Source organism: Scardinius erythrophthalmus, assembly GCF_964197995.2.
Source record: "Scardinius erythrophthalmus genome assembly, chromosome: 13".
Classification (NCBI taxonomy): domain Eukaryota; kingdom Metazoa; phylum Chordata; class Actinopteri; order Cypriniformes; family Leuciscidae; genus Scardinius; species Scardinius erythrophthalmus.
In genome coordinates, this window is record NC_138233.1 from 25299073 (window position 1) to 25318884 (window position 19812).

A 19812-nucleotide genomic window follows, 5' to 3' on the forward strand; every position below is an offset into this window, starting at 1 on the left:
AGAGAGAGAGAGAGAGAGAGAGAGAGAGAGAGAGAGAGAGAGAGAGAGAGAGAGAGAGAGAGAGAGAGAGAGAGAGAGAGAGAGAGAGAGAGAGAGAGAGAGAGAGAGAGAGAGAGAGAGAGAGAGAGAGAGAGAGAGAGAGAGAGAGAGAGAGGGAGAAACCTTAATAACAGACTCAGAAATGATCCAGTTCATTTTGTTTATTGAATTAATATCAGACATTCAATGCCAGGTTCATTCCTGCTCATATGCACATGTACAATGATTCCAATCACTGTTTTCATTTGATTCAACAGCAGTCAAAGGATCAGACGAATCCACCCTCCAGGTACTATTATCATGGCATCATCTTGGCACCAGGCCTGTAAAGACAACAAGACAAGACATTTCTAAGTTAAGAGAGCATAACAGATTAAACACACAAGAGATAAGGGGGAAAATGCACTACATCAAAGTAGAAACTGTTTATCTGTTAACATCAAGTGCCCCATTATGCCTTTTTTTTTTAAGATGTTACCTTTCATGCAATAATAATAATTCGTTAAATTTGGCCTTAATTTCGGACCCTGATGTAGAATATTTTCCACCCTCCGCATTGCTGCTGCTCTTAAAAAAGAAAAGAAAAAAAAAGGCAGACAATCCGACAAAAAGTCGACACATGGGCCTCGACAGTCGATTTCCCAAATCCCGTGTCGTTCCCATCCCTAATAATTACAACGTAATTGGCTGTTATTTTATTGTAAATAAGCTACATGTAGGATAAAACTATGCGACTGATGTTATTTCTGCGACAGAATACACAAGCGATTTCAGACACAGCAATGGAGTCGAAACGGAAGACTCTCAGAAAGGAGGGGTTTTGAGAGTGAATTTATCGAACCGTTTCAGAACTGAACTGCATAACTGCATAACCAAAACTGCATAATAGGGACACTTTAAGAAAAAAAAAATCTCACTGAAAAGCCTCACAAAAAGATGTTTGACAAATCACAGAAAATTCAAAAGGAGTATGCAATCTGAATACATTTTGAAGTTTGATCTCAAAAGTAAAATCAATGAAACTTAAAAAGCAATATATTACAAAATCTTACCAAAGGCATCTTGCCTAGGCATAGGTATCTTCCACAGGAATCTAGCATATGCGTTCATAAGCAAACTCTGCTAGACTGCAAAAAGAAGAGGGGGATAACAGAATTGTAAACATAATTGGTATGACCATGTATATGTATATGTATATCAGGGTTTCGGTTGTCCAGTAATTGCCGGACATTGACCGAAAGAAAAAAAAAAATGTCAGACAAAATTAAATCTCTCCGGTCAAATTGTCCGATTAAAATTGCCTAATCCCGCCCCCCTAACACAATCTGAATTTGAGAATAAGCCTAAAATGTATGAAGCAAAAATACACCGACCTTTGGCTATGTTATAAAGGAACAGGCTCTACCGTTTGAAAGTTCTTAACCCCTTAAACCCTGAGCCATTTTTGGAGTTTTTTTGTCTGAGTGACACACAAAAAAGTAAAGAATCATAACTTCAAAACTATAACAAGGAGAGTCAAAAGGTAGGTATCGTTTGATAGAACTCTTTTCAAATTTTTTGAAAATATAAATTACATTACATTTGGATATTCTCCTGCCGAGAAACTGCTGATAAATACAAAAAAAAAAACATATTTTTTTTATGATTTTGCATATCTCTCTTATTTGACATGCAATAACTCGGGGAGGAAATATGGTAGCACAAATTTTCTTTTTTGGGGAAGTACCCCTAAATGTGAGCTGCATCTGAATCAAATTTTGTGGTGATCGCATAAAGTACTCAAAAGTTACAGCATTTGGAACAAAGGTAGCCTTTTTTTTTAGTCCTCACACATTAGGAAAGCAATAAAAAAAAAAGAGTTTTCTGAGTGACATACACAAAACTAAAGACTCATAACTTCAAAACTATAGCAAGGAGAGTCAAAAGGTAGGTATCGTTTGAAAGAACACTTTTCACATTTTTTGAAAATATAAATTAAATTACATTTGGACATTCTTCTGCCGAGAAACTGCTGATAAAAGACAAAAAATAAATATAATTTTTATAATGATAATGCATATCTTTCTTATTTGACATGGAATAACTCAGGAAGGAAATAAGGTAGGAGGAAAATTCTTTTTTGGGGAAGTCCCTCTACATATGAGCTGCATCTGGATAAAATTTTGTGGTGATTGGATAAAGTAATCAAACGTTACAGCCTTTGGAACCAAGATAGCATTTTTGTTGAGACCTTGACGCCCCCTCATGGGCATTTTTTATAGTGTTTCACCATGAAGAATATCTTGTCATAAAAGCAATAGATAAAGTTAATTTTGGGCTCATTTTAATTGTATGAATATGCTGTAAAAAATGAAGTGCCATTTTCAACGATTTTTGAATGTTTCGTGAGATGTATGATGTTTTTGGCACATTGCAGTACATAGTACAAAAAAGTATTTTATAGATTATGAATTTTTTTTTATATCTTTATCAGCAAATAACTCAGCAATACTTTGGAGTTTTTCAAATAGGCTACATTCACTGTAAAGTTCAGACTCTAAGGTTTCAAATGACACCAATTTTGTTTGAATCAAGGCAATATTTTTGAAAAATATGATAATGAATATTTTCGCAGCTAGGGGGCGCCATGGGTGGCGCACACGGGCGGTACACTCCGGTTTAGAGAGACTAGTCAGCACTCGTTCAGAGTTGATCGAAGTGGTTAGATTCTTTAAAAAGCTGAGATTCTAAGCTTTAAAATGATACATATTTTGTGTTATTCCACGTTTGAAAACGAGCGCGGACGGTTCCGGGAAAATTGGAAAACACTTTGCTCCCCAGAAGGATGAGAGACTTGTTTTTTAGCCAAGTATGCATTACTTCGTGAGGAATATCTCGTGATCAAAGCAATGGATTCTGTTGTGTGTGGGCTCTTTGTAATCGTGAGAATCTGTTGTCAATAAAGATGTTCGATTTTTCACAATCTATGCATGTTTCATTGAGTTATGAGCTGAAACGTCACATCAAAACAACATAGCATCACTGCTATTGCTACTTCATAGGTGCGCCTCTGGTATTTTTTTGTGTCAGAACGCTATAAGGAAAATCTTTAGACCTGAGTGATGGATTATGGTGTGTTTGGGCTCTTTTTAATCGTAACATTCTGCTGTAAATAATGATGTGCCATTTTCCACAATTGATGCATGCTTCATTGAGTTATGAGTTAGAACGCGACATAAGTGCTACATCTATAATAAAGATCTATGTGCGCATTTGTGTTACAACTCCACGAGGCATAACTTTAGATATGAGTGATGGATTATGCTGAGTTTGGGCTCTTTTTAATCGTGAGAGTCTGCTGAAAATAATGATGTGCATTTTTCTACGATATGTGCATGCTTCGTGAAGTTATAAGTAAAGACCAAACGCGAGTGCTTCATGAGTATATATTTGGCTAGGTACGTCTTTGGTATTTTCTGTGTTAGAACGCCATGAAGAATATCTTTAGATCTGACTGATGAGTTTGGGCTCGTCTTAATCATGAGCTCCTGCTGTAAATAACGATGTGTCATTTTTCATGATCGATGTATGTTTCATGAAGATACGAGTAAAAAGGCCAAGTCTAAGCTACCTCGCTTGGCTACGTGCGTTTGTGTATTTTTTGTGAATTAGAACTCCATGAGGAATATCTTTAGTTCTGAGTGATGGATTACGTTGAGTTTGGACTCATTTTAATTGTAAGCATCTGCTGTAAATAATGATGTGTCATTTTCCACAATCGGAGCATGTTTCATGAAGTTACAAGCGGAAATGTGTCTAAAATTCAGCATCCATATATGGTTTACCCATGGGTCTCTTGAGGGGCTTATTTTACAAAAACCTTGCTCAAGTTTAGTAAAACCCTGAAACAATTATGCTTGTTGTATTCTACTCATTGAGACCTTTCAAATGACATATGACACAAGACTATCTGAGCAGTATGATGTTTTTGACACATTGCAGTACATAATAATTTCCTCTTCCTCATAAATTATGTATTAAAAAAAAATCATTTTATCAGCAAATAACTCAGCACTACTTTGGAGATAATCATAATGGCTACATTCATTGTAAAGTTTAGACTCTAAGCTTTCAAATGATGCCTATTTTGTGTTGATCAATGCAGTAGTTTTGAAAAATATGACAATTAATTTTTTCCATAGCTAGGGGGCGCCCTCCGGCGGTATAATCCGTTCTAAAGGAATAACTCAGCACCTTTTAATAGTTGGATAAAATGTATAGGTGCATTGAAAAGCTGAGATTCTAAGCTTTAAAATGATACCTATTTTGTATCATATCATTCAGTGGTTGCTTAGTAATTTGATTATGAATTTTTTTCATGGGGTGCCGTCCCGCCGGCGGGACGCTTAGGGTTTAAGGGGTTAAACATTATTACATGGCTTGGTTGAATTCCAATGTGGAATGCGGTCTGTTATTTCTTGATATCAGACCGCTGCGAAGCACTAGCGGCACCAGGATTTTGATTGTAGGTGGGCCTCCAGAAAACTGGATAAGCCAAAAAATAAAAAATATATATAAACGGGTTCCCCTTAATCTCTGTTTCAGCGCTTTTCTGGACACCGAGGACTAAAATTATAGGCCTATTATTTTTAGTTTATTAACAGCAACAACAGCTGTAAAGATGAAATTGACGATCGCCATCTCCGTAGTGAACGCGCCTATAGAGAGAAATGCACATCATGGATTAGGCTACATAATCAGAGAGTAGCCTATTTCTTTTCATTTTAAATTGTTAAAAAGACATTTCAAGCTTTAAGATATATTTCATGTCTGTGAGGCCTACGCGCTGAGTTTCATTAAATTAGGATGAGATGCGCTCCCGTTCACGAGCAAGTGACCGCGCGGGCGCCGTCATGTAGGCCTATCGTCTGCTATATTAAAAATTATTATTATATTAAATGTAGGCAATTGGTTGATACATTTTTTTATTAAAATTAAGATACAATTTATACAAAACGAAATTCACTTCAAAAAAAGGCTTTCTACAAAACAGAAAAACTTAAGTGGTCAAGATCATGACTGACCCGCTCCATTTCTCTCGATATTGCGCATACTATCTTACACGTGCGGTTCACTTTTCATAATCCACATAAATTAAAAAATAACATTATAATATATTTAACAAATATTAAACTAAATGAGCTTATTTAATGGCTACAACACGTATAGTAGACATAGACTCTCTATTTGTACAAATTGCTGCACATTCATTTTATTCTGAATTTTGCACACATAGGCTAAGTTGAAAGGCATTTGTTTGTGCATGCATAGCAAAACATATCTGCAACATTTATCAAGTTCACTGATAATTATGCGTGCATTTATTAATTATTATCTTAATGAATAATGAAACAAGGACGAAGCATATAAACTGCGTTGTTTGTTTATAATGGAATTGATCGCAAATAGATCCGAATGAAGAAACGTACACAACCATAGTAGAAAATGGGTCTGGAGTGTTCCTGCAGAGAGGGGGTTCTCGCTGCAGAATCGGATCAAGACGAAGCAGCGAAGTCGCCTTGCGGAGAACAAGGTTACGCGGCTTGCGCATTGCAAGTTGTGGAGAGACACTGGGAAGTTCGCTTGAGTAAAAACAATAGGCTTCAGATAGTTTATGTGGGGAAGGGGGATGGTTTGTTAAACTATGAATGTGAAACCATAGTAAAAACAATTGGCGTTGATTGATGCCAATCGGACGTTCATGTTTTTTTCCGTCTATTTGAAAGTTAGGCTAATAAACATGTTGCATTCTATATGGCCTGATTATGTAATTTTTTTAAGTTACATAGCCTGCCTCCAGATTTCCTCAACTTGACTAATTAAGAGGCGATATTTGACCGGCATATTATCAAAATGTCCGGAAAACGGAACCTCTGCCGGTCACTTTGACGGCACCATTTTTTTCTAGCGGAAACTCTGATGTATATGTATGCATATATATGTATATGTATGCATATATATGTATATGTATGCATATATATGTATATGTATGCATGCATGTATATATATATATTAGTGAGGAAAATAAGTATTTGAACACCCTGTTATTTTGCAAGTTCTCCCACTTGGAAATCATGGAGGTCTGAAATTATCATCGTAGGTGCATGTCCACTGTGAGAAACATAATCTAAAAAAAAAAAAATCCATAAATCACAATATGATTTTTTTAACTATTTATTTGTATGATACAGCTGCAAATAAGTATTTGAACACCTGTCTATCAGCTAGAATTCTGACCCTCAAAGACCTGTTAGTCTGCCTTTTAAATGTCCACCTCCACTCCAACATGGCCAAGACCAAAGAGCTGTCCAAAGACACTAGAGAAAAAATTGTACACCTCCACAAGGCTGGAAAGGGCTACGGGGAAATTGCCAATCAGCTTGGTGAAAAAAGGTCCACTGTTGGAGCAATCATTAGAAAATGGAAGAGGCTAAACATGACGGTCAATCTCCCTCAGACTGGGGCTCCATCTCACCTCGTGGGGTCTCAATGATCCTAAGAAAGGTGAGAAATAAGCCCAGAACTAGACGGGAGGAGCTGGTTAATGACCTGAAAAGAGCTGGGACCACAGTTTCCAAGGTTACTGTTGGTAATACACTAAGACTTCATGGTTTGAAATCATGCATGGCACCGAAGGTTCCCCTGCTTAAACCAGCACATGTCAAGGCCCTTCTTAAGTTTGCCAATGACCATTTGGATGATCCAGAGGAGTCATGGGAGAAAGTCATGTGGTCAGATGAGACCAAAATAGAACTTTTTGGTCATAATTCCACTAAATGTGTTTGGAGGAAGAATGATGAGTACCATCCCAAGAACACCATCCCTACTGTAAAGCATGGGGTTGGAAGCATCATGCTTTGGGGGTGTTTTTCTGCACATGGGACAGGGCGACTGCACTGTATTAAGGAGAGGATGACCGCGGCTATGTATTGCGAGATTTTGGGGAACAACCTCCTTCCCTCAGTTAGAGCATTGAAGATGGGTCGAGGCTGGGTCTTCCAACATGACAATGACCCGAAGCACACAGCCAGGATATCCAAGGAGTGGCTCTGTAAGAAGCATATCAAGGTTCTGGCGTGGCCTAGCCAGTCTCCAGACCTAAACCCAATAGAGAATCTTTGGAGGGAGCTCAAACTCCGTGTTTCTCAGCGACAGCCCAGAAACCTGACTGACCTAGAGAAGATCTGTGTGGAGGAGTGGGCCAAAATTCCTCCTGCAGTGTGTGCAAATCTGGTGAAAAACTACAGGAAGCATTTGACCTCTGTAATTGCAAACAAAGGCTACTGTACCAAATATTAACATTGATTTTCAAATACTTATTATATTATACAAATAAATAGTTAAATCATACATTGTGATTTCTGGATTTTTTTTTTTTTAGATTATGTCTCTCACAGTGGACATGCACCTACCATGACAATTTCAGACACCCCCCCCCCCCCCCATGATTTCTAAGTGGGAGAACTTGCAAAATAGCAGGGTGTTCAAATACTTATTTTCCTCATATATATATATATATATATATATATAAAAGATACATTTTAAAACTTGCTCACCAAACTGACTGGAGTTCTTCCTTTTTTCCAAGCAACTGGATTCACAGCCACAGAAGAGGTTCATCAAGCGGCCGCACTTGGAAGTGAGATTTTATTTAAATCCTTCCATTGCATACCCTCTGTGGGAAAAAAAGACAGATGCAGATGCATGTAAGTGTCAAGTCAACAAAGAGTGTCCTGAAACACGTCTGTCTACTATCAATCTATGACACAACCCCATCAGATTTACACTGTCTTTAAGGAGGGTCTATGTAGGAGCTGTGCTTTAAGAATGAGAGTAGCAGATCTCACTTTTAAAAAAAAAAAAGCCAATGCCAAGAAGTTTTACTGTTGAATCGTCACTAGTCTCACTGAATTATCAATAATATCCACTGTCCTCTTTAAGAGTCCCAGAAATATAGGACAAAACACGAGCAAAACACCGAGATGAGGAGGGGAGGGGGATTGATAAGATGTAAAGTAAATAACTGAAAGCACAAACCTTGCTTAATAAATGCTGATCTCCTTTGCATTTGATGTCATTAATATCTGGAACTAATGCATCAAGTATACAGGAACTATAAGCTCCGTTCTCCGGTTTGACCTTAAACTGGAAATCGGCTAAAATATTGGATTAACACATAACTACATAGACCACAATCACCACAGCGTCACACACATTGAACTACAGAGTATGTTCTAATTGCCACTTTTCCTCTGTTACATGATCACCGCAAGTTAACGCTATTCACAGCTAGTATTTAGGAAATGCTGAAATTTTGCATGCACGCTTTACTTTAACGACTCACAAATACCTGATTTTCTTCCAGGTGGATCCGAAGTATGTTAAAGACACACCTGATGTAATGTCTTGTGTATAAAGTATTTCTACAAACCTGGAAACCTGGTGCGATTATCCTATGGATTTTCAGCTGGGTTTCTACATCTCTGGAGTACCCCTGGAGAATCCAATGACGTAGTAGTGGACACAGCTAAGGTATAGATCCATCTTATTTGATCACTAAAAGTATTGGAACAAAGCTCTAAACATATTTTAAGAATAAAGACAACATAAGGCTGGGAAAATATTAACATCCCCACATGTCTGATGCAAAGAAATGTAATTAATATTGAGCACTAGAGCCAATGGGTGCGCCTCCAATTTTAGTCTTACCTAGTTGGAAAGACAAATCACTAAACGGGCCTCATATACGTCAAAACCACCCAATAAATCTCAGCTCGTCAAGAACCATAATGGCTACGGAGTAATGGTTTTTATTAACAGAAGTACATACAGTTCAGTTGTATCTGAAATAAACAATATTCAATAGGTTATTCCGTTGAAGCAGTAATACAATGAGACAAGAACATTAAAGTCCTTTACTAAATGATTAAACTGTAGAAAAACAACTCAAATCGGTCTTCAGAGTCCGTCAGAAAGGTTCACTGTAACACCAATGACAATATTTTCAGTTGCTTGAACTATTTAACAAAAGACACTAATTGGGAGAGACACGTTAGTCACTATATTAACGAATATTGAGGGGTTTTTAGGTAAGCCTGAACATTTGACTTTTGACTTCCATTTAACTTTGTTTTTACTGAAACGCCACAGAAGTTTGTTTATTCCAACACGTTTCTTATGTTAGGACGAACAACTTCTAGTTGCCATCGAGCCTAATTAAATAAAATTAAATCTTTAATTGGTTGGCAACAGACTCCACAGCGAGTCCTTCAAGTGCATTAGTGAACGCCCACTTTTTCAGTGGCCATATTTCCAGAAATACCCCACCCCAATTTTAAGAAGTCTTCATTTAAATGTTATTAACCATGAGCCAAATCAACCAACTACAAGGTAAATCATATTTTTGAAACCTTTTAAGTAAAAAGGGTATTTGAAAATCAGACAAAAAAGGTACAAGACAGTGTATTTAACTGCTATGAGTGGAAAAAATTTCAATCCAACGAAACATTGCAAATGAAAAAAATTACCTAAAACTATTGATTTAAAGTTGAGTGTATACAGAAACAATATTTTTATATACACACAATATTTAAGTAGTTGGGAGCGACTATCAATCTGTGCTAGTGTTTTTACTATTATTTTACAAGCACAATTTGCTTGTTTCAAATCTTTGTTTTTTTACACAATCATGGTTAGTGTGGTTTATCACTGGGAATTCCAAAAAAAAAATAAAAAAAAATTGAGATTAGCATTTTACGTCGAGTTGCACTATAGATCACGTGATATGCAGAAAATGCCTGTTGCCAACCAATGAAATATTTAATCCTCTACAGGGGTTCACTGCGATTGACTCTACATTTAAACCAGATTTATATAAGTCTTGAATTGAAGAAAACAAAGACACAATAAAGATACAATACATATACTAAAAGGAGAAAAACATGCCAACACTAACAAGCAAAAATACTAATGTTAACTTAATCCCAATGCACCAAAAAAAAAAAACGTGTGAGAAACAGTTTCGCAAACAGGTAGCCTGCCACCACTGGCCAGTCTTATAATAAGTAGAGATCCAGAGTAGTAGTCCTATGTCTTGCTGAAAAAAACTCCCTAGTACTTCAGGGAAGAGAGCAAAAGGATGTGTAGTAGTAGTTGTAACAGCTGTAAGATGTTGAGCAAAGTCGGATAGGTGAGCCCTACCTATGATTTGCTAGGCTGGATAAGTTGTGACCTCCTGAATGGAGCTTGAGTGATTCAGTCAATGCCACGCCATATTAAGGTGGCTAAATCTGGCTACTTAGCTGAAGATAATGTGTGGTCAAAACTGTGATGTGGGCTGGGGAAGGAGCTGCTCTTAATATGAGACCTAATAAACGCTCCTAATACGAGCCTCCGTAACCCCCCCTGCCGTAACCACCACCACCACCACCACCTCGGGAGTAAGGAGCGTTGCTTCTGCCCGAGTAATTACCTTTCATTGGGCCATAGCCAGAGGACTGCTGGCCATAGCCGCTGCCAAAGTCACTGTAGCCGTTACCACCGCCGTAGCCCTCCATTTGGTCCCCGTAGCCTCCCCCATACCCGCCACCGTATCCGCCTCCATAGCCGTCATTGCCCCCGTAGCCGCCGCCGCCATAGTTGCCGTATCCTCCGCCGCGCCCGCCGTAGCCGTTCTGCGGTCTGCCCATCCCCCGTCCACCTCCTCGGCCTCCGCGGCCACCGCGACTACCAGCAGCCTGCATCTCCTGCTTGGTCAGGGCTTTCTTCACCTCCACTTTATGCCCGTTAATAATGTGATACTTGAGCACCACGGCTTTATCGGCCGAGTCGTTGTCCTCAAAATACACAAAGCCGAAGCCGCGCTTCTTGCCGGTCTCTTTGTCTGTGATCACCTCCGCCTTCTCCACCGCGCCGAACTGGGAGAAGCAGTCGCGGAGGTGATCCTCCTCGATATCGTCTTTAAGACCGCCGATGAATATCTTCTTCACTTTCGCGAGAGCCTCGGGCTTGCCCGCATCTTCCCGAGCTACGGCCCTCTTCAGCTCGACGTTGTTGCCGTCCAGAACATGAGGTCGGGCCGCCATGGCCGCGTCTGCCTCCTCCGGGCTCGAGTAGGTCACGAAACCGAAGCAACGCGAGCGCTTCAACTGCTGGTTCTGCACCACCACGCAGTCCGTGAGCTTCCCGTACTGCTCAAAATGCTCTCGCAGCCCATCGTCGGTGGTCTGGACGTTGAGACCGCCGACAAAGAGCTTGCAAAGTTGATTTTCCATTTGAGCCGTCATCTTCGTAATCTAATCTCTTCTGAGTTGATGTAAAATGGCGGTGAGATATAAATGGCGGCGGTGCGGGCGGAAGACGTCATTTAACCGTAACCACGCCCATCGCAGAATGAGATCAATGGTTTTGCGTTGTTTTGGCTTTCAAGTATTATCGTTTGTGTTTCGTTAAAATATTTTGTTAAAATTTCCGAAAAAAAAAATATTGTGGTCAGCTTCCATTTGCTATGACGGAAATCTTTTCATGTAAAGATAAGAACGTATCGTTAATTCAAAAAGGTTCCAATGCGCATGCGCAGTGAAGACAACAACAGCCCACTACAGCAAAACAATGGCGACTGCCGTGGAGAATATCGTTAAAGTGTGAGTACATGTAGTTTTTAAACTCTTTGAGTGAATCTCCATGTGATATTCTTGAATTATTGTTGAATTGGGATGGTTTATATACTAAAGTCAGGCTGAAGTATTGTGGTGGTGTTTGGTTATCTAACGTTAATCTGCTCCTCGTTCATTCATCGTTTTCTGTGACATCAAAGAGCGTTACAGCCATGTGTCTACTTTTTAAATCAGTTACACTAACCAGTCACTGGCTAGTTTGCTTTTTTATTACGTTCTGTTCTCCAACTTTTTAAGAAATGTCTATCAAATTGTCGTTGCTTTTTTTTTTAACACTGGCAAAAATGAATACATTACATTGGGGTCCATTGATGTCTATTGTTTGCATATCAGCACGTTGTGACGCACGAAATGTAAATTAAAATACTCTCCCGTTTACGAAAATTAACCATTGTTTTATTGTATTTATTAATAAGTGTAGTAACCATGTTTTTTTGGGTGGATTGATTGCCATTTTTATAACCACAGTTTTACTACAAATGCCATGGTTAAACTATGGTTAGTGTAGCACAACCATAGTTAATTTGTGGTTGCCATGTTTTTTGTAGTAAAACCATGGTACATTTTCTTAAGGGCCGTTATCTTCCCAAGACTAAGATTTAGCCTAACTAATGTAATGCATCTAAACAGTAAATCTAAATCACATGCTGTGTAGAAACTTATATATGCTCATATTCTCTCTTGCTTGTGTGTGGAATGAAGACTTGGAGAACAGTACTACAAAGATGCTTTGGAACAGTGTCATAGTTATAACGCCCGACTGTGTGCCGAGAGGAGCATCCTCATGCCCTTCCTGGACTCCCAGACTGGAGTTGCTCAAAGCAACTGCTACATTTGGATGGAGAAGAGACACAGGAGCGCAGGTTTGGCATCAGCCCATTTACGCTGATTCTATTCTCAGTCTGTCCTACTGTAACTGACATGCAGACTTTATGATTACTATTTAAGGTACAGCACCAGGACAGCTGTACACATATCCCGCCCGGCGCTGGAGGAAGAAAAGAAGAGCTCACCCACCAGAAGACCCTGCTCTAGTTTTTCCTCCACTCAAATCTGGTATTCTGTTACAACATTAGTAGTAGATTTCTTGTTGTATGCAAATTTCTACGGTCTCTAAACTTCTGATGAATAACTTTGATGGAAAACCTGTTACACACAATCTTCTGCATGTCATCTGAATGATAGTTTATATTTCTTTAGCCAGTGTAAAAGAGTTTTTAGTTGAATTGTAAAAATGCCCCCCTTCAGGTCATGGTACATGTCTTTTTGCTGTGAAATCTATTCTGATTTATATAAAGTAAATATGAGAATAACTTTTATATTGTTAGTAATATTTCAAGGTAAGCATTTATAGGCTGACGCAACTGAGGTTAACTTGATAAATCACACATCATTTTTAGAACAATCATATTAGGATATGAGTATCAATATTAATATCAATATATGAGTACCAGTGAATTGCAGTGCATTATATGTTTTGGCCCCCACAATTAAAACTACAGAGCTTTGGTCATAAAGCTGAGCATTTAAATATCATCTTTCTAAGACATATTTTTGGGAGATGTAGTGAGACAACTGATTATAAAAATCTCATTGATTTACATTACAAACTATCAGAATTTCATCTTACTTTTGGCCATATAAATGACAACAACTGCAGCAATATTTGCATATTTGAATAAAAATGGTGGTATTTTTTTCTCCTTGAGTATGGGCTTCATATTCTCCCATGTCATATGAGCCATAAAAGGCTGATGTATCAAATACCATACTCAACAGAAATGCATAAGCTTCTTCTTTTTTAGATTTTGTCTATAGTTTCAATAAATGATTAAATAAAAAAAAAAAAAAATAGCAGTGTTGTAGTATTCGTGACCGGTCTTGATCTTGAGACCATTTTTTAAAGGTCTTGGTCTTGTCTCGGCCTCGACCGCATTTGTATTTGGTCTTGTCAATTTTAGACAAAATTTAATCAGCTGCTTTAAACAAATCGGTTGAATAAATTATTCCTTGACTCACTCATTGATTTCAGTTTCATATTTAAAAGTAGACATATCATTTTATTTTTCCATCACATTTCTATATTCAAAATGTTATTTTTAAAACATTAATCTCAACATTATTTATGCAGATGTAATTGTACCAATTCAGATGCAACTTGAGCTTCAATTCAATTCAATGAATGTTATCTTTTAGTGATTTGATTGGTATCAGCTCTATAGTGTCAAATTCTAATTGTATTTATTGATTAAATATAAGACATTTCTCAGACATTTGAGGAGTGCTGGTCTTGACAAAATAGATATTTTGGACTAATATTTCATAGGTCAAGCTTTACATGGTTAAAACGTTTAGACAAACAAGATTGAGATATGCTAGTCAGAAAAAAATATTTTAAATTAGATTATAAATCATTACTAAATGATTAAAGAGAGGCATGTTTCCAAAGCTGAGCTGGAGCTGGGCCTGAAAAAAGATGTGTTGGGCCCGTTGGATGGGAGCAGTCTGGAAGCCTTGCTGAAAGGAGAGCCGCTGGATAAAAGAGTGCCCACAGAGCTCAGACCACCTGAGGAAGAAACCAGTCTGTCTGAGATCACTGGAACCAGCACGGCCAGCAGCCACAGTGGATCCACACGCATCAGGAAGGTATATAGCAGGGCTTTTCAATATGGCCTCTTAGGTCTCTGGGCTTTTCATGTATTTTCAGTATAAATGCATGGCCTGATTGTTTCCTGTCATTCTCAGAGGATCCTTGAACCCGAAGAATACTTGGATGATCTGGACGATGAAGATTTTGAGGAGGAAACTCCAAAAAGACGAGGAAAAGGGAAGTCTAAGGTACCGTGCCTATTCTGCTGTTGCTTAATTAATTGAATTTTGATACAGTATTAACCACTGATAATCTCCTCTTGTGATGGTGCCTACTGGTCATACGATGGCCTGAAGGAATAGAGTTAATAAAATATCATTTTAATCTGCCAGGGTCGAGGAGTTGGGAATGGAAAAAAGAAAATGGAAGCTGCTGCAGCTGCCCAGGAAGAACGAGACAAACCGTATGCTTGTGACAGTGAGTTTTGACATGTTATTTTGGACATATATATCTCAAAAGTTTGGGCTTAATAATAATAATAATAATAATGAGAATTATGTGACACTGAAGGAATGGCTGTTGGAAGTTCATGTTTTGGCATCACAGGAATAAGTTACATTTCAAAATAAACGTGATCATTTCTCAGTATTACTTTTTCCACGTTTTTTTAATCAAATAAATGCAGCCGTGGTAAGCATAAGAGATCTCTTACAAAAACTATTTCTTTCAAAAATATTAAAAGATTTTACTGACCCCAAACTTTTGAACAGTAGTCTATGCAAATATGTTTTTGGCTAACCTTGCGTACTGCTTTTGTTCATTAAATTGCTGAAACTTGATGTCAGCTGAATTCTGAGTGGTTCATGTCTGCAGCTTAGTTCCCATAAATCGTTTGGTCATCTGGAGAGGAAGCTTCGATTGTGAAAGTTACATAGTACATTGAAAGCCTTTATGCTAAAAGTTCAATGAAAATCCTGTTTTCCAGAATGCATAACGCTTTTTACATGATGACTGTTTTAATTTTAAACCTTTTCTTTTTAATAGTCTGTGGGAAACGCTATAAGAACAGACCAGGCTTGAGTTACCACTACACTCACTCTCACCTGGCTGATGAGGAGGGAGAAGACAAAGAAGAACCTGAGATTCACACCCCTGCACCACAAGAGGAACCCAAGAGTGAGCGTTCATTCATGATGACTGCATACTTGTGCATTATCACTTTAAAGCAGGGTTCCTCAAACTCGGTCCTGGAGGGCCGCTGTCCTGCAGAGTTTAGCTCCAACACTGATCAAACACACCTGGGCAAGCTAATCAGTGTCTTCAGGATCACTAGAAACTCACAGCTAGGTGTGTTTGATCAGGGTTGGAGCTAAACTGTGCAGGAGAGTGGCCCTCCAGGACCGAGTTTGAGGAACCCTGCTTTAAAGGATTTAACAAGTAGTACAAGATGTTCTGTTCTGTTCTATTCTATACGATTTGGATAGTCCTGCTTGTCAAAACATTAACGGAAGCAGGGAAACAGTTGATCTGATGCTCTGTTTTATTACAGCCCCTAAAAAAGGACCAAATGGCCTTGCATTACCCAATGACTATTGCGACTTCTGCCTGGGTGACTCCAACATGAACCAGAAAACAGGCCAGTCTGAAGAGCTGGTGTCCTGCTCTGACTGTGGACGTTCAGGTATGACACCTAGGCACAGAACGAACTCTAAACCTCTACGCTCAGATGCACGTAATTCATGCATGGCATTTTTCTCTCATCCATCATAAGGACATCCTTCGTGCCTGCAGTTCACTGCCGTGATGATGGCAGCCGTAAAGACTTACCGCTGGCAGTGCATTGAGTGCAAGTGCTGCAATGTTTGTGGCACATCTGAGAATGACGTGAGTCTCCGCACATTATCACTCAAACAAACCCCTTATACAGAAAACCACCTGTTAATGTGTTTAAATCCTCTTTCCCAGGACCAGCTTCTGTTCTGTGATGACTGTGACAGAGGATACCACATGTACTGCCTCAGCCCTCCCATGTCAGACCCTCCAGAAGGTACTAGCAATCATTTGCATGTGCACCAATAATTAAAAATTATAAAAAAAATTACAATAATTGGAGTAATGACTTAATCGCAGTAAGATGTGTTCATGACACAAGCAAACTCCCGTTCTTTACTCCCGTTTCCATGCAATTTTCATTAATCCCTAATAATTGTGGTTATTTTTACCGCCATTATTAATATAATTAATGTACTTACATACATTAAGTGCGTTACTGGCCACTGTTTTATTCTACTTGCGTCAAATGCAAAACTAATTTCTATGGACGTATTGGATTTTTTCCTCTTAAATGCCTAAAATGTCTCCATTTCGATGTATTCGACCATGAATATACTGTATTTTATTCATATCTCGATACGTTGTCAATATAAGCTTAGTTTCTTAAGCACCCCAAAAAATGTGAATCTGTGCTTGAAAACATAATCCATCCGTGTACAAGCACATACGCACTTTGGCTAGAGATGGAATAGAAGTTAGGCTTAAGCCACATATTTAACTATGATTATGTGCTTAATTCCCTCAATTTGATCCAAGTATTTCGTTTTCATGAGGTACATTTAAATTGCAAAATTGCTTAAACGTCATTATAATCGCATTACGAGGGTGCATGTAAATGTAGTCGTTATTTACTCAAACTCATGTCGTTCTAGACTCATTTGACTTTTTAGCTTTTGTGAAATGCAAAAAGTAGAAATTTTTAAGAATGTCTACACTGATTCTTTCAATAGAATGAGAGTGGGGCATCTCTATTCCTATGCTGCTACCAGTAAAGTAAATAAAGACTGCACTGAGATGCATCTGTATATAGCATTCTCGACAAACCCGTGCTGAATGAACGGAACTGCACTGGACAACTGGTTGTCTGCCACGTCATATAATCTGAGAGCCTTGACAGGTTTAGTTTACTCACAGAGATGGAGAAATGATTTGCGTTCATCTGCAGATCCACCGGAGCTGAATGTGGTTGTGAGAGTCTTAATGTGTAGGTTCGTATTAAGCGCCGCTGCCATACTAGCCATTAGCATCTGCTCTAGAGTTTTGTTTTGTGTGAAATATGACAGTGGATTAGGGATGAACACAAAGTGCGTAATCCATTACGCCGAAGCGTTGTTCCTGGCCTACTTCGCTGTATAGTGGATGTGCCTGTAGACAGAAAAGCATGTTAAGTTAAACATCATGGTGTGTTACTAATTTAGCTTCCACACTCTGCACAAACACTTGGATATGTTCCCAGTAATACTATCTAGGTTAACATTAATGTTTGAGGTAAAGTGGCCAACGTTAGACTACTACTTGCGTGTTTCAAATGATAATCCATGTTTGAGTTTGATGAATGATAGGTGAACGTTTGCCCGCTGAGTTTGCAAAATGATCCCACAAATGGACCAACATGTTAACGATCTGTCCGTCATGGAGTGCATGACTTTGCCACTTTTCTGCAACCAACCAACCAAGCCTCTTCTCATCGAGTAATATTTAGTTGACCTTTAGGCAGCAGCCCTAATATAGAGTACTATAGCTCTGAAATCCACAAAGTCCCAGTAAAACCTTCGAAATAATATGCATGAGATAAGAAAAAAGCGTTTTGTTTTTAACATCAAGATTTTAGAAAGAAAAGGCCAAAAAGTAAAGTCAGTATGCTTTGAAAAGTTCATATTCAAACTAGTCTTGTGAAGACACGTCTTTGACACCAAAACAGCAAGGTTATACGAGTTTATGCATTTATTGCTGTCTTAGTTAGTACTAGTTATAGTTACGCATTGCTGCTGCTGATCAGTATTTTGCTTTAATCATGTTTACAGGAAGCTGGAGTTGCCACCTGTGTCTGGCTCTTCTGAAGGACAAGGCCTCCATTTATCAGAGCCAGAACACCGCGATGGAGTGACGGAGGAACCGCGACAACAGTCTACCTTGAAGAACACGCAGAAACACACTTAAACTGTTGTGAGACTTTCCAGAGTGATGGAGAGGCTGGAAGAAAAATCATTGCCCCTAACATAGCCTTTGTTTTTGGTTTTTATTTTGCTATGACTGTTACTCACATCATGAGCAGTGTTTGAAATTACAGAGGGCGCATTTGAAATAGATTATATACACTTCATGCATTATGTGCAGTATTTCCACATTCCTTCATGTTGGGGCCAATGGTTCAGATGATTAAGCACCTGTTTATGCATTGCCAAATATTTTTTTTCTTTATTGCTCATTCAAGATACATTTGTTTACATAGAGCAAACATATGGCTTAATCCTTTGAAGGATGTTATGGATTTAAATATTCATTTGTATAAGTAGTGCATCCCTGTTTATCTTTGTCGTATATAATTATTTTCTTGCAAGTTATTCTTTCAGGAAGTATTTGTGCCAAGGTCCAGATTCAAAAACCAGAAGATGGTGCTGCATTTTTAATTTTTATTATCATATCATCATGTTTTGCTACATTTTCTGGATTCACTCATTGATCCATTTTATTCCCACAAAACACTCTCATAAGGCGGGTTATCTTTCGTAGTAGAATTTTGTATGTGATATAACCAATATCTATTATTGTTGACTAACCATATTGAATTATCGTGAGTACTGTATCGTTTTGTATTAGGTTTTTTTTTTTTTTTTGGTATATCATGTCAGTTTGTATTTGGTATTGAATGTAAATGCTGTATTTTTCTGTCTTTTTTTATTTACATTTTTCATATTGGCCTTTCCATAATAAACATACATGTAACAGAGAAATAATCTTAGAGTATTTTTTATACTACTAGCACAGTAAATAAAGACTGCAATGTATCAGTACATAGGCGTAATTTGCGGGTGGGACGGGTGGGACATGTCCCCACCACTTTTTGCTAAGGTCGATATTTTCCCCACCACTTTTGAAACATCTCGCGGCACGAATGTACCAATACAAATAAATAAAACATCTCCAGTTAACTAGCAGAGCATTCATTTAGTTCGTTTGTAAGAGGCGATCTATCGCTGAAATGTGTTGTTTTTGAAATCAAGTGGTCAAAGACAGTGCTCGTTGCCGCTGCGATCAGTGGCGCGGATACTGTGTTCTCTTGTGGCTCGCGCAGTCTTCACTCGGACGCGCGCTTCAATCCGTTGTGGAGATCTCTATTCGTTCCGGTGAAATTACCAAACAAAATGCATACAAACGTATGCTTGCCTGATATACAACCACTGATAAACATAATCGGTTTTAATGAGAAGAGAAAAAAAAAACCTATACGAGTGTGGATTAGAACCCACAACCTCTGACACGCTTGGCAAAAATTCTACCACTGGACCATTTCAATATACACATTTATATTATGGATTTACTCACACCAACATATCAAACCTCATTAAACGACAAATCAAACCCATGCACTATTTCAATCGATTGCTGGACATCGTAATGTTATTGTACATACAT

At 38.4% G+C, this 19812-nt stretch overlaps 2 protein-coding genes across 6 annotated transcripts; one reads left to right on the forward strand and one right to left on the reverse strand.

Annotated features, from left to right (window-relative positions):
• Positions 1 to 174: 174 nt before the first annotated feature.
• On the reverse strand, positions 175 to 11446 carry hnrnpa0a (heterogeneous nuclear ribonucleoprotein A0a). 4 transcript variants are annotated; one of them, XM_081383510.1, is made up of 5 exons: positions 10550 to 11441; positions 7635 to 7753; positions 6119 to 6205; positions 1092 to 1166; positions 184 to 362 (listed from the first exon to the last, which is right to left on the reverse strand). In XM_081383510.1, the coding sequence occupies exons 1-2, from the start codon at positions 11361 to 11363 to the stop codon at positions 7698 to 7700; spliced, it is 870 nt and encodes a 289-aa protein (XP_081239636.1). In that variant the 5' UTR covers positions 11364 to 11441; the 3' UTR covers positions 184 to 362; positions 1092 to 1166; positions 6119 to 6205; positions 7635 to 7697. The 4 variants fall into 4 exon arrangements, with proteins under 4 accessions (XP_081239635.1, XP_081239636.1, XP_081239634.1 ...); XM_081383509.1 differs by lacking the exon at positions 6119 to 6205 and having other exon boundaries at positions 175 to 362; positions 10550 to 11446; XM_081383508.1 differs by lacking the exon at positions 6119 to 6205 and having other exon boundaries at positions 8116 to 11446.
• dpf2l (D4, zinc and double PHD fingers family 2, like) lies at positions 10689 to 19127 on the forward strand. 2 transcript variants are annotated; one of them, XM_081383507.1, is made up of 11 exons: positions 10689 to 11720; positions 12456 to 12616; positions 12702 to 12809; positions 14203 to 14399; positions 14499 to 14591; positions 14736 to 14820; positions 15388 to 15519; positions 15893 to 16024; positions 16115 to 16227; positions 16309 to 16390; positions 18201 to 19127. In XM_081383507.1, the coding sequence occupies exons 1-11, from the start codon at positions 11689 to 11691 to the stop codon at positions 18281 to 18283; spliced, it is 1218 nt and encodes a 405-aa protein (XP_081239633.1). In that variant the 5' UTR covers positions 10689 to 11688; the 3' UTR covers positions 18284 to 19127. The 2 variants fall into 2 exon arrangements, with proteins under 2 accessions (XP_081239633.1, XP_081239632.1); XM_081383506.1 differs by having other exon boundaries at positions 11439 to 11720; positions 16115 to 16390.
• Positions 19128 to 19812: the final 685 nt, after the last annotated feature.